At 63.2% G+C, this 13,996-nt stretch overlaps 1 protein-coding gene and 1 non-coding gene across 2 annotated transcripts in view; one reads left to right on the top strand and one right to left on the bottom strand.

The window, feature by feature from the left end:
- Positions 1-12,052, bottom strand: part of MED16 (mediator complex subunit 16) — a 13,977-nt gene extending 1,925 nt beyond the window's left edge. Inside the window, exons 1-10 of the mRNA XM_037823797.1 lie at positions 11,909-12,052; positions 10,076-10,266; positions 9,050-9,157; positions 8,578-8,747; positions 5,815-6,246; positions 5,238-5,343; positions 2,825-2,980; positions 1,993-2,189; positions 969-1,175; positions 6-182 (exon numbers count right to left, since the gene is read on the bottom strand). Of these exons, the coding sequence (XP_037679725.1) occupies positions 6-182; positions 969-1,175; positions 1,993-2,189; positions 2,825-2,980; positions 5,238-5,343; positions 5,815-6,246; positions 8,578-8,747; positions 9,050-9,157; positions 10,076-10,208 (1,686 nt within the window). The 5' untranslated portion in view covers positions 10,209-10,266; positions 11,909-12,052. The remainder of the gene's footprint in view (positions 1-5; positions 183-968; positions 1,176-1,992; positions 2,190-2,824; positions 2,981-5,237; positions 5,344-5,814; positions 6,247-8,577; positions 8,748-9,049; positions 9,158-10,075; positions 10,267-11,908) is intronic.
- Positions 12,053-12,259: 207 nt separating this feature from the next.
- LOC119525505 lies at positions 12,260-12,366 on the top strand. Its single transcript, XR_005214977.1, has one exon. It is a non-coding gene; the product is annotated as a U6 spliceosomal RNA (small nuclear RNA).
- The last annotated feature ends 1,630 nt before the right edge of the window (positions 12,367-13,996 follow it).

Here is a 13,996-nt window from a genome sequence, read left to right as displayed (position 1 = left end):
CCAGCCGGGTCGCCGGGGCTCTTGTCGGGCGTGTTGAGGAAGTGCGGGCGCAGCAGGGACTTGAGGGTGGAGCTGACGGCGATGAGGAAGAGCTTGGCGTGGTAGTCGCACACGCGGGCCACGGTGCAGGGCGACAGCTTGCAGAGCGAGGCCTTCATGGCCAGGATGCGGGTGGACAGCACCTGCGGGCACCCGGGGGGTGGTGGGTGGGCCCCAGAACCGTCTGCCGGGTGGGGTTGTGAAGGACCCCCACGGGACCAGGGTGCAGGCCCCACCCAGGGTGATATGGACCCTGGGGGTGCTGGGCCATAACTGGGGGTGTCTGTGGTTGTCCCTGCTGGGTGGGGGCTGCTGGTCGCGAGTGGGGGAGCCCAGGGAGGCTGCTCAGCACCCCCAGTGCCGGGACACCCCAACCAGAGAACGGTCAGCCCTGTCACCAGCTGTGCCAAGGGGGACCCTGCTCTAGAGGGAGGTGAGGGGCGTGAGGCGCGGAAAACCCCGGGCCCAGGGCCCAGTCCATGTCCCGGACTCGGGGTGCACGGGGACGCTCTTACAGGCTTCCCCCAGGGCTGCTACGCTATTTTCTTATCGGTCAGTATTGGAAAACCGCTGCGTTTTGCAGCGTTGGCCCCATCCTGAGATTTACCCGTCTGCCGTGGGCGGCCCTGGCTTCACGGAGCAACCGTCAGGCCGTCTGCAAGGGGCAGCTTTCTCCCTTCCCTTCCAGTCTTCACGGCCCCGGCTTATCTCCCTGCCTTGGGGCCCTGGCGCTGACACCCGTCGCCGGCCCCCGCCCCCCCACGGTCTGTCCTCGGAGAAAACGGCCCGGGAGGGCGGCCCCCGAGCCAGCGATGGGGGGTCAAATGCTACCAGGCGGCTTCGGTGTTTTCATGGACAGAACCGTCCAGGGCAGGAGAAGCCGGGAAGGGGCGCGGCGGCGAGGCGGGGGTACCCACGGGCGGCCCCACCTGCTGCAGCGCCGCGTTCTGCCGCGTGTACTCCTCATGCAGCCGCTCCACCAGGCTCTGCACCATGCCGGGCTGCACGTGCAGCAGCACGTCCCACCAGTCGTAGCCCGTCACCATGCAGTACTCCAGCAGGAAGAGCAGGTGCCGCAGCGCCAGGGACACGTCCAGCGTGTGGCCCATGGAGGGCGAGACGCGCAGCATGCTGAGCTGCGGGCGGGTGACAGGCCGAGGGGCCAGGTGAGCCCGCAGAGACCCGAGCACCCACACCCAGGTGGGGAGACTGGTGTGGGCCCCACCTCGCGGCCGCGCTGTCCCCAGCCCCCGGGAAAGGGTTGCTCTGAAGGTTCCGCGGCACAGGCAGAGCCCGGCAGGTGGTAAGCGTCACACGAGGCTCACGAGAGCATGGGGGGTACCTGGGCTGTCCTCTAGGCCACAGGGTGTACCCCCAAACCACTGCACAGACAGACGTCACTGTCTGGGCTGGCCGGAGCCGTCAGGTGAGAGGCCACGGATGGTAGAGACAAGGCAGGGTTCAGGGATCATGTCCCCAGGGAGGGCCACGGTGTGGCCGGCAGATCGGGGGCTGCTCCCGAGGGCCACATGGTGCTGCCAGCGCCGGGGGGGAGGGGGCACGTGGGTGTGCAGCACGCGTGTGCATCTGGGCTGCCCCCCGTTGGCTGCGGGCATCAAGGACAAGCCCCCTGGCACGAGGGCAGAAGTGATGCTCACCCTGCACCCGCCACGGGCCCCGTGCCGTCGTGGCTCCCACGTTCACACACTCCATCCTGGGGAGTCTGCCATGTGGGAAGCACCCCAACATGGCCACTGACTGAGCAACCCCCTGCACCACGGGCTGCTGAGCCCTTCCTGTGTGACCTCGCGGAGAGCCCTGAGCCCCGACGTGCAGCCGCGGAGACTCAGGCTCGGAGCCCAGAGGCTTGCAGAGGGCGGCAAGGAGGGGCTGGGGGTCACGCCCAGGCCCCCGTCTCCCGAGGGCCCCCAGCCCACCAGGCCCGGCGCTCACCTTGCCGTGGTTGTCGATCCCCACGAGCGCCAGGGAGGTCCAGGACATCTGCATGGCCTTGAAGTGGACGGCAGGGCCGGTGGTCCGGGGGCGCTTGACGGCCGGCTCATCCACAGAGCTGTAGAAGACGGCCATGGTCTGCAGCGAGAGCCGGTGCACGATGTGGACGCTGCCGTCGTGGAAGGCCAAGGCCAGCCCTGGGGGTGGGGGCGGACGGCGGTCAGGGCCTCCCAGCTGGGTGGGCGTGTGCAGAGAGCCCCCCGGGGCCTGGAGAGGCAGCCAGGCACCCCCACAGCCACCCCCTCCTCTCCCCCAGCTGCAGCCACCCCCTCCTACGCTCCCTCGCAGCGGGACGTGGTTCTGGCTGACGTGAGCAAACGAGCAACTTCTTGGGGGACGAGGTGGGGGGGGGCGCCCCAGGCAGAGGGCAGGGCGGACGCAGGGGCCCAGGGCTCTGGGGGCCTCGGGGTCAAGGAACCAGGCCCGCAGTTTGGCCCTCGACGGCCCCGAGAGCCAAGACTCCTGCTCCACCTCATGCAGGGTGATTGGGGCTCAGCCGGGAGAGGGTGGACTGGCTCATGCAATCTTTGGATTCGAACCAAGCGTGCCCACGTTGCCGCGATGGGGTGCTGCTTGGCTGGAACCGCATTTCCCCTAAGTCTCCACCATCCACCTTAGCGGCTGGGGACCGCTCTTTACGTATTGAGGCAGCCGTCTCGGTCAGCCAGCCTCTCAGCCCTCAAGCTTGGCGGGACCCGGGGACGAGCTCACAGGGCGCTGGGGGCTGAGCTGTCGCCCCTCCCCAAGCCCACTGGGCGCCCACGGGCCGTACCGAGGCCGGGGTAGAACTGGGTGTCGTCGGCCACCTTGAGGTCCGTGTTGGTGAGTGAGATGGGCAGCTTGGGCAGCGCCACGGCTGACACGCGGTCCAGGTCGTTGGTGGCCGACAGGATCCGCCACTTGAGGATCATCGGCTGCTTGTCGCCAACTGGAAAGATGGGGCCGCGGCGGGTGAAGGCGAGGCTGCCTGGCCCCAGCCCCAACACCAGTGGCTGAGGAGGGACTGACCGCCCCCCGGTCCAGGGAAGAGATGCCCGGCCGAGAGGACGCAGCCCTGGGATCCACCAGATCCACCGGGGGCACCGTCCTGTCCTCGACGGAGCCCCACCCCCAGGCTTCACCACCCCACGACCCCGGACGTTCCATCCCAGCTGGATGCGGGTTTTCTGCTCTGGGTGTCCCACGACTCTCCCCTCCCGGTAAACGGCCACACTCTGTCTGCCTGTGTTGCCCGGTGGAGATGGCCATGAGCTCACCCCCTCCGGCACCCACACCCTCAACACGGGAGGGGGGGCTCCTCCCAACACAGGCGGGCCCAGGCCCAGCCACGGGACTGGCTTCGGCTGATGGGACATTAGCAGACGTGATGCAAGCAGAGGCCCAGGAGGTACTTGTTCAGTGGGGCTCGCTCCCTGGCTGCACTTGCAACACGAAGCCGTGCCTGAGCCAGCCTGGGGTGTGCGAGGCAAGTGCAGGGAACCGAAGTGCCTGCCAGGCCCCCAGCCGCTGACCGCAGACACCAGTGAACCAGAGGAAACAGCCAGGGCAGCCCAGGCCGCACCACAGACACAGCGGACGGCTGTCGTTTGTCTGGGCTTGTTTGTTACGCAGCAAAAGCTGACTGCTGCACGCAGCTCCTCCCTGCCACCAGCTTCACTTGAGGTCTTTGCCTTTGATGGTCTGTGGAGCCCTGACCTCCTTCAAATCTTCTCCAAACTCAGTGAGGGAGGTAAGGCAGGAACCCCCCCCCCCAGGGAGAAACTGAGGCTCGGTGAGCAGCTGAGGCTGCTCAAATCCAAGCGGTGGAGGGAGCTCTCTGTCCCCGTAGGACTCAGCATCCTGGAGACCGTCAATGAATCTCCACGACCCCAGGCAGGGTGTGTGCTGCGACGACACGAACGACCCTGGGCAGCTCCAGGTCACCATCACGGGCGGGGGCTGCACCGGGCAATGAGCGCCTTTCCCTGTCACCTGCCCCTTGCACAAATGCTACGGCCCCATTTCTAAACCGCCGCAGGGAGACCAGCCCTAGCTCCGGATGAAGCCTGGAGAGGCTGGGACATGGGGCGGGAGGGGAAGGGGACAGAGGTGGGGTCCACAGAGGACACCTGGGGGCAATAAGAGGGTGCAGCGGCTGAGGGAGGGTCCCATCTGTCACGCTCCCCAGGCTGTGGGGGCTCCTAGCATCCGAGGGGCAAGGCGGAAGGTCGGACACCGGCCGGGGCCACAGCATGGGGCTGCTGACGGGGTCCAACTGGGTGGGGACGCCTGGCTGGGGCCTGGAGCCGGGGATTCACAACCGTTTATCAAAAGGAGATGGAAGAAAGAGGACACATGGCAGGGGGCCCTAGGGACGTTGCCTGAGCCCTACAGCTGCCCCGGGGGCCCAGGGACGGGGTGGGGTGACCCTCTCTAGTTTGAGTGCTCTGCCAGCCACAGTGGGGTTTGCGTCACTGGCCCTGTGGGTAGCGGGAGTTGTGGGGCCTCTTGACAGTTTCATCAGGGCCTCCATCGAGCCTGCAGCCACTCCAGGGCCCGTTAGTGCTCGTCACGAGAAGCCAGGGCTGGTTTCTGTGGGAAAGCAACCCCGTCTCCAGGAGAAGGGCAGGCCTGGAACCCGGGGGTCCAGAGGGCCATACTGGCTGTCCCTCGTGCCTGGGGGTGAACCTCAGGCGGCTTTCCTGGCTTTCTGCCGTCCCCTCAGGCCAGGGGCCGTGTCTGGGCCTCTGGGGCGGCTGCAGCTCCTGGGGGTGCATGTGGGTGTGAGAGGGGCGCAGGGTCCAATGGAGACGCAGCCACAAGGCGAGCTGGGCGGCCTGTGCTCCAGACAGTGTCACTTAACCTGCCCTGGCCTCGGTTTCCTCACTCTAAACAGGCTTCCGGTGCCTTCCATGGCCCCGGCGTCCTCCCGGCCCCTGTACCCTGAGGTCTTCGCACTCACAGCTGCTGCCACCAGCATGTGCTCCCCGGGAGGGGCCCGAGGGGGGCGGTCTGGCCGCCCAGGGTGACTGTGGACACACGACCCACCTCCCTGGGCCTCAGTTTCCCCATCTGCAGGGCGGGAAGGAGGATGGCCTCCAGCCTGGGCGGTGTGAGGGGATGGAGAGAGTCACAGCCCGAGTGTGCGGACAGCGCTGGCCGAGTTACGGCTCTGGCCGGGTCCCGGGCCCCGGGGGGAGACTCACCCACGGGCGAGATTTGCTGGAAGATGTTGTTGACGGGCAGCCCCTCCTTCCGCAGCGACCAGCACTCCACGATGCTGCTCGTCGGGCCCGACGCACACAGCAGCACCTGGGAGGGCAGCGGGGGCTCAGTGGGTGGCCGGCACGCAGGCACGGACCCTCGGCCTGCTCTCCGGGGCTGCTGAGCCGGAGCTGCACCAGATGGCCCGTCGCCCCAATGGTGCCCCCTCGGTGGGCAAAGGGACGGGGTGTGGCTGGGGGACACTCGGGGTTTTACGACAACGACCAGATGTGGCCAGCAGAACGATGGCCCCCCAGAACGTCCACTTCTGGACCCCCAGACCTGAGGGGTTGCTATGTTGTTTGGCAGAAGGGGCTCTGCGGGCAGGACTAGAGAGGGCCTGGGGATGGGGGTGCTCCTGGACTCGGGGGGCCCGAGGGCATCACAGGTCCTCGGAGGAGGGTGTGAGGGGTCGGGGTCCGAGCCCAGGAACGCGGAGCCCCCAGAAGCCAGGAAAGGCCGGAAGCAGGTTCTCCCCGGATCCCCCGTGTGAGACCCGCTTCGGCCCCCCGTCCCCACCTGCTCTGACATGTCGCGGGCCAGGAACTTGAGGTGGGTGAGGGCGGGGAACTTGTCCTTGCGGTTGAGGTCGGTGGTGCAGCGCATGAAGAGGGATGGCAGGATCTCAGTGTCGATGCGGCACTTCTCGCTGACGACGCTCACGCACACCTTGTAGAACTGCACGGGCGAGGCGCTGCTGCCATCCGCCGTGGCCACCACGATGTTGCCGCCGCCCGTGAAGGCGATGTCGGCCAGGGCCACGCGGCTGCGCAGCCGGCACAGGCTCTCGGTGGACGTCAGCACCTGCCCGCTGGGCTTGAGCAGGGACACGGTGACCAGGCCGCTGACGGTCACGGCGATCCAGCCCTCCATGGGCTTGCCACCGAACAGCGTGAGGGACGGCGAGAACTTGACCCGGGAGAACTTCTCGCCGAAGCTGGAGGCGCCCGACTGTGGGAGAGGCAGGGGGGCTGCTCAGCAAGCTGCGTTCCCTGCGCCCCTTCCCCTGGTGCCCCACCCCAGGGGTCTGCCTTTTGGGAGCCAGCAGCCCCTTCACACCCCCACAAACACCCACATACAGGACAGCGCGGCAGGACCAGCGAGCACATGGACTTGGGTCCCCTCGGACCCTCAGTCTCCCCGTCTGTGAGGTGCACCTAATGAGGCTCTACGTTGGAGGGTGACCAAGGTTTAAACACGTGAACACATTGGCAACAGGACGCAGCCAGCTTTCCCTCAGGGGCCAGAGAGGAAAGATTTTCAGCTCTGCTGGCCACATCTTCTCCGCTCTGCCATGGCAACTGGGAGGCAGCTGCAGACAACAGGCGCACGGATGGGGCCAGCCGTGTGCCAACAACACTTCAGGCACCCAAAGAGGCGACCGGCGCAGTTTGCTGAGCCAGCTGCGGCTGCTACTACCTCATATCCTCAAGTTGGGCTTAAGCTGTCACTTCCATACAGCAAAACTCGCCTTTTCTGGGTGCGCGGCCGGACACATCCTGACAATTGCCCCGGCGAGGAAGTGTGGCTGCATGGTGACACGGGATGCCCCCGCCCCTAAAGCGTGTCCTCACGCCCCTCTGCAGTCAACCTCCACCCCACACCCCTGCAACTGCAGGTCTCGTTTCAGTCGCTTGTTTAGGCTTTTCTAGAATTTCACATAAATGCAATCGTTCTGTTCGCAGCCTCCCTCATGCAACGTGGTATTTTTGAGCTTCCTCCACACTTGCTAATTGCTAGGTAGCACCCAGTGGGTGGCAAGGTGGGGTTTCTCTAAGGGCTCGAAGGAGTGCCTGTGTGCCTCTCTCCAGGGAGCTGGGACAAAATGCAAATTCCCAGGCCCGGCGTCCTTCCGGGGCAGGGCATCGGGTGGGGAGCGGGCCGCGAGCAGCTTGCGCGGAGCAGGCTGTGTAGGAAAAGGAACAGCCGGAGGTGGTGAGGGCCTGGAGGGTCCGGTGGGCCCGGCAGGGCGAGGGGGCCTGGGCCGGCTGCTCCGCGGGCTCTGACCTGCCAGAACCCTGGTCAAGGCCAAACGCAGGTGTTTATTAGGAGAGTCAGAAAAAGACACAAAATGTGAAGTAACTTTACTGGTGTGATGCAAAAAAGGTCCCTGATGTGTTGTCAAAGAAAAGCGTGTGCTGCACGATTCTGTTTAAGATCAAAGATACAAAAGAGAAAGAAAGAAATTTTCTGTAGCAAGGCAGGCAGTGAGCAGGCCCCAGGGGACCGGACGGGCGTGTGGCCGTCACACGCTGTGTGTGGGTGTGTGTGCATGCACACACGCGTGCTGGGGAGGCTGTTAAATAAGCAAGAACATCTTTTAAAATCTGAAAACAATAGTGCCTGATCCCGAAGGGACTGAAGCTTCACACCGTAACACAGATGAACCTTGACGACACGCTGCTCGGTGACAGGCCCAGGACCCTTGATCGAGGGCCGCCTCGATTTGTGGTTGCCAGGGGCCGGGGGTGGACCGGGGGTGCGGCTGCTCAGCGCTGAGGACGGACTAAGGCCACCGAGCTGTGCCCTTCGGGCGGGCGAGCTGTGGGTGCGTGCGTCCTGTCTCGACAGCGTTACACAGAAACAAGGGGCCGCAGAGGGCGGAGAGCCTGGCCTCTAGCATGAAGCTGGCGACGCGTGGCACTCGTCCTGGGCCCTGGGCAGGGCATCGAGGGAGGCAACCCAGGAGGGCCTCCTGGAGGAGGGCCCTTCCGGCAGCCACGTGGGGTTCAGGCAGCAGGAAGTGGGAAAGGACGTGCCGGGGAGGGGCAGCCTAAGTGAGGGCACGGAGGAGAAAGCCTTCAGGGCAGTGGCAACCACGGCCGCAAGCCGGGCCCCCGCCACACCTTCACTTGCCAAATCCTCACCAGGACCCCAGTGCCAGCCCCATTTTACAGAGACGAGTGACGCACAGGGCAAGACGTGAGGATTCAAACTCACACCCCAAGCCTGGTGGCTCCTGCCCTTAACTGTGATGCTAAATCATGGAGTACAGGGGGAGGAATGCTGGGATATTACAAAATCAAAGGGTGGGCTGGGCTCTAAGGACGGCAGCCAGCAGTTACATGGGCAGCTCGCTGATGACAGGAGCCACCAGTTAAATGAGCAGCTTACTGAGAACAGCAGCCACCAGTTAAATGGGTGGCTCACGGAGAACACAAGCGTTGACAGCTTGACCACAGATCAAAACACCAGGACATGCTCGTGGCAGAAAGAGAGGAAAAGGGTTGATGGTGGGCGCAGCAATCTTGCTGGTGGAGACTTGCGCAGGCGGGCACCCACCTTTTCCACGTGCAGCGCCAGCTTCACGCCGTTGTGCAGCCAGGACAGGGCCACGATGGGGTCCCCCTCCGCCAGGCTGCCCACTGGGCTTTCCCAGCTGTTGGCCAGGTGGTCTGCCATGCTCCAACACTTGACCTGTCCATCGGCATCAGCCGACAGGAGCCGGGAGCCTGCGGGCACAGACTGGGGTCGCAAACCCTGTGCCGGCAGGCAGGGGCCGCTGACCCACGGGACCTCGGGGGCTGAGGGGAGAGGACAGGCTCCCAAAGGCGAGGTCAGGGTGAGCGTCATGCCTGGGGGTGGTGACAGCCTGACAGCCCGGGCAGGGGTGCGGCAGTGGGGTGCACAGGCGTGCCCGGCCTGGGAGCGGGGTGGTTTAGGGCACTGTGGGGACGGCAGCGAGCACAAAGTCGCAACATGGGGATCTGAGTCCCAGCCCTGGACCCCGGGGATGGAGCAGGTGGGCCCTCACCCGACTGGTCCCACTCGAGACACGTGATGGCCTCGTCATGCTCCGAGCGGATGGAGTGGACGTCCCAGGGGTGCTCCGTGTCCAGGATGTGGATCAGGCGGGTCAGGTCTGGGGGGTCAGGGTGGGGTCAGCACAGTCCCCGAGGGCCCCCGAGGACCCTGGGGGCAGGTGTGGCCGAGGAACCCACAGGGACATCCCGGAGCCCCCGACACACATACACTGAGGCGCAAACACGGGGAGCACGCACCTCCCGTGGGAGGACACGGCGGGGGCCGCTGCACCACCGTCGCGATCACAGTTGGCTTTTCAAAACAGCTCCAAGAACAAAATTAGAGGAAAATGACCCACAGAGTAACGGTGGCTGGCTCTCTGCGGAAGGCTCCGGCTAGCTCGCTTTCCTGGTTCTCATTTTCTGCACTTTCCTAGTTTTACCCACGATACGTATCACCCGACAAGCTACAATCGCCACCTGTCCGCCCCCAGGTGACCGAGCGCCTTCCTGGCACCGGGTGTGGGAGTGCATGGCGGGTGCCCCTTGGGCCCCCCACCCTCCACCTTGGAGTCAGGGTCTCTGCGGGTGTGGCCAGTTAGGACGAGGCCACTGAACCCAGTAACTGGTGTCCTTCTACAGGGAGGGAACTGTGGACACAGACAACAGAGGGGGTGGCTGCATGAGGACACAGCAGAGACGGGGGACGCGGCCACAGGCCACAGGGTGCCCAGGCCACAGATGCTGGACGAGGCCAGGAGGGACCCTCCCCAGGAGCTCAGGCCCTGCCAAGCCCTCGATTTCCAACTTCTGGCCTCCGGAGCGTGGGACTGTAAGCGTCCGTTGCGTCTGACCCCCATTTGTGCTCCTTTGTTCTGTAGCCACAGAGCGCCGACACAGACCCTGGTTATGGGCGAGGGGCCTCTGAGCGAGCCGGGACCACCAGTGTGCCCGCCAGGTGAGGGGTGGTTCTGGGAGCACCAGGCAGGCCCGAGGGACCTGGAGACCCGCCCTGGCGCTGGGACTCGGGGGCTCACCCTGGTCGTCGTTGCGCAGGTCCGTGGTGAAGGCAATGAGGTTGCGGCAGGACCAGGCGCACACCAGGGGCACCGATGGGCAGTAGGTGCTCTTGGGCCATTTCTCCCACTCGCAGACGTAAGCCAGGTCCATGGCGCCCAGTGCCACGAGCCGGGCTGCAGGGACGGGCACCGAGGATGGTCACCGGCTCCTGAGGAAGGAAGGAGGGTGGGCTTGTCGTGGGCGCTGACCCAGCACCTGCCCGTGGGTCTGCGGGGTGGGGTGGGGCGCCGGGCACCTCCCCAGTGGAAGCACCGGCCTGGCCCAGGCCTGGTGTGTCCAAGTCGGTGCCAGGAGGTCTGTGGCTGGGGCAGAGGGAGGAGGGGAGGGCAGGGCTCTGAGGGTGGCGGGAGCAGGACCCAGCTGGCTGGTGGAGGAGGCACGGCGTGTGCGTGTGAGAGCATCCGGGTGAACCGTGGGACCCCAGCTCTGCCCACAGACCTGCCGCGGTGGGGCAGGAGCCAGGCTCAGGTGAGGGTTCCTGCTCTGGGCCCTGCCTCGGTGGAGGCAGGCGGGGAGACCAGGGGCTCCACTGGGGGTGAGCTGAGTGAGAGGGACCCCACGGCAGGGGGGTGGCCCTGGTTCTGCCCCTGTGCCTCCCAATCCAGCTCCCTGCCCCAGCAGCCCCAGACTGGGACTTCCAGACCCCAACCCCAACTCAACTCAGGCTCCACCCCCCGGGACCTCTAGGCCCGGCCCCAAATGCCTCAGGCTCCACCCCCAGGGCCTCTGGAACGAGGCTCCACCCCTGGGACATCCAGACCCCACCCCAAACCCACCCCTGGGACATCCAGACCCCGACCCAAACGCCCAGGCCGCCACTACTGGGACTTCTAAGCTCCGCCCCAACTCATCAGGCCCCACCCCCGGGACTGCTAGGCCCCGCCCCAAACTCACATCAGGCTCCACCCTGGGACATCTAGGCCCCGCCCCAACCCCCCCCCCCGGCTCCACCCCTGGACTTCTAGGCCCTGCCCCAAACTCAAGTCAGGCTCCACCCCTGGGACTTCTAGGCTCCATCCCAAACTCCCCTCAGGCTTCACCCCTGGGACCTCTAGGCCCCGCCCCAAACCCCTCAGGCTTCACCCCCAGGGCCTCTGGAAGGAGGCTCCACTCCTGGGACATCCAGACCCCACCCCAAACCCCTCAGGCTCCAACCCCGGGACTTCGAGGCCCACCCCAAGCCACCCCTGGGACATCCAGACCCCGCCCCAAACGCCCAAGCCTTCACTACTGGGACTTCTAAGCTCCGCCCCAACTCATCAGGCCCCACCCCCAGGCCGTCTAGGTCCCGCCCCCAACCCCCAGGCTCCACCCCGGGACTTCTAGGCTCCATCCCAAACTCCCCTCACGCTTCACCCCTGGGACCTCTAGGCCCCGCCCCAGGGGCCTCCAGACCCCGCCTCACCGGGTTCCAGGCCCCGCCCCCAGCATCTGGCCCTCCACCCGCCCCGATGCCCCCCCAGCCCAGGAGCCCCGACCTCCGGATCGTCTCAGGCTCCATCCGAGTTTCCGGAACACCCCCAAGGCCTCGCCCCAAAGCGCTCCCGCCCGGGTACCCGGCACCCTTTGCGCTCCAGGCCCCGCCCCCTGACCGCGCAGGCCCCGCCCCTGGCCTTCAAGCCCCGCCCCCGGCCTCCCCCATCTTCCGCCGGTCGCGCTCCCGGGGGCCGCGGGCGCCGTTCGGACCCGATGCGAGGCCCAGAGACCCCACCGGGCTCCCGCGGCGCCACGCCCGGCTGACGGCCTGCGCATCAGGCCAAGCAGGCGGCCGCGGCCCGCACTCGCCCTACCTCTCCGGACCCGGCGCCGCCATCTTCCCTGTCACCAACGAGTCGCGCGCGCAGCGCCGCAGCTTCCCAAAGGCTTCTGGGACTGCGGCGGCTTCGGCTTCGCAGCTGCCCTCGTCTTTTTGCATATGGGCGTGGCTAGACTCCCAGCAACCACCGCAGTTGTATTTGGTGAAATCTCTTATCATTCGTTAGTAACGACAAAACATAGTTAGGCAGTCTACTGTATTAATATGATATAAAGCATATCTGACTTGCTGAACTTTAAAAAAGTACATTTTTAGAAGAGTCACCATTACTACAAAGCATTCTCTATATGGCGCTATAAATATTGCACGTGCTGCGGGTAGTTCTGTGCTCGCTTCGGCAGCACATATACTAAAATTGGAACGATACAGAGAAGATTAGCATGGCCCCTGCGCAAGGATGACACGCAAATTCGTGAAGCGTTCCATATTTTTCACGTTTTTGTCCCCGTTCAGGTAGGTGACCTGCCAACTGGGGACCCCTCTCGGAACCCTGCGGGGCTGGGCCATCAGGAAGCGTTTTGGGTTTGCAGGGCGAGGTGCTCAGGAGAGAGGGCTGGCGCCCCCGGCCCTGCGCCTGTCAGCGGGGGTGCCTGTCACCCATGCCCACCCCGGGCCCCACTAGCCACGCACCTTCCCACCCGGCACTGAGATCTCCTTTGATGTTGCTTTTTTTTTCCCTTTGGGTTGTATTGAGATATCTTCTCCCACCGTACAATCCATCCGAAGTGTCCAATCAGCGGCCCCCAGTATCATCACATAGGGATGCCTTATTACCATGATCAATTTTAAAACATTTTCATACTCCAGAAAAAGAAATAAAAATAAAACCAAAAACCCAAAACATCTCATAGCCCTTATCCTCCACCCATTACTGACCCTTAGCATTGGTGCCGTACATTTGTTACTGTTGATGAAAGAATATTGCAATATTACTGTTAACCTACAGTCCACAGTTTGGACTATATACCCCGTTTTTCACAAGTACCCCTTTATTATTAACGCCCTGTCATACTGACATACCTTTGTTCTAGCTCATGAGCTTCTTTATATTTGTACAGTTAATCGGAGGCATTGTCCACCACAAGATTCACTGTGTTACACGGTCCCAGGCTTCGTCCTCTGGCTTTCCCTCTAGTGACCTACGCAACCCTAAACTTCCCCTTTCAGCCGGTCACAAACGGAATTCAGCACGGTTAATTACACTTGTCATAATGAAACTTTCGACATGCAGAAGAATTCTGTTTTATCTATTTTTTCTTTCATTGCTTGTGCTTTGGGTGTATGGTCTAAGAAGCAACCTCCTAATACTAGGTCTGGAAGATGTTTCCCTCCGACGTCTTCTAGGAGCTTTGTGGTACTGGCTCTTGTATTTAGGTCTTTGGTCCATTTGGAGATAATTCGTATGTAGGGTGTGAGGTAGGGGTCCTCTTTCATTCTTTTGGATACGATGTCCAGTTCTCCCAGCCCCATCAGTTGAAGAGACTTCTCTGTCCCAGTTGAGTGAACTTGGGAACCTTGTCAAAAATCAGCTGACCATACTGCATAGGGGGCTGTTGGAATTTTGACTGGCATTGCATGGAATTTGTAGAACAATTTGGGGAGAAATGACATCTTAATGAGATTTAGCCTTCCAATCCATGAACTTGGAATGTCTTTCCACCCATTTCGGTCTTCTTTGATTTCTTTCAGCAGTGTTTTGTAGTTTTCTGTGTACAGGCCCTTTACATCCTTGGTTAAGTTTATTCCTAGATATTTTAGCTGCTATTATAAATGGAATTTTTTCCAGATTTCCTCTTCAGATTATTCAGTACTAGTGTATAGAAACACCACCGGTTCTCGTGTGTTGATCTTGTACCCTGCCACTTTGCTGGGCTCATTTATTAGCTCTAGTGGCTTTGTTGTAGACTTTTTGGAGAACTCGGCAGGATGAGGCCCACAAATGAGCTGGGAGCATCTTGGGGTACCAGCAAGTACGAAGTGTTCCCCTACCCCCCCCAAAAAAAAACCCATAAGGAAAGGGGCACATCCAGTGGACATGGGAGCTGATTGTGCTCCCAAGAAT

This window comes from Choloepus didactylus (assembly GCF_015220235.1).
Source record: "Choloepus didactylus isolate mChoDid1 chromosome 25 unlocalized genomic scaffold, mChoDid1.pri SUPER_25_unloc1, whole genome shotgun sequence".
NCBI classification, from domain to species: Eukaryota; Metazoa; Chordata; class Mammalia; order Pilosa; family Megalonychidae; genus Choloepus; species Choloepus didactylus.
This window is presented reverse-complemented; position numbering and strand designations above follow the sequence as displayed.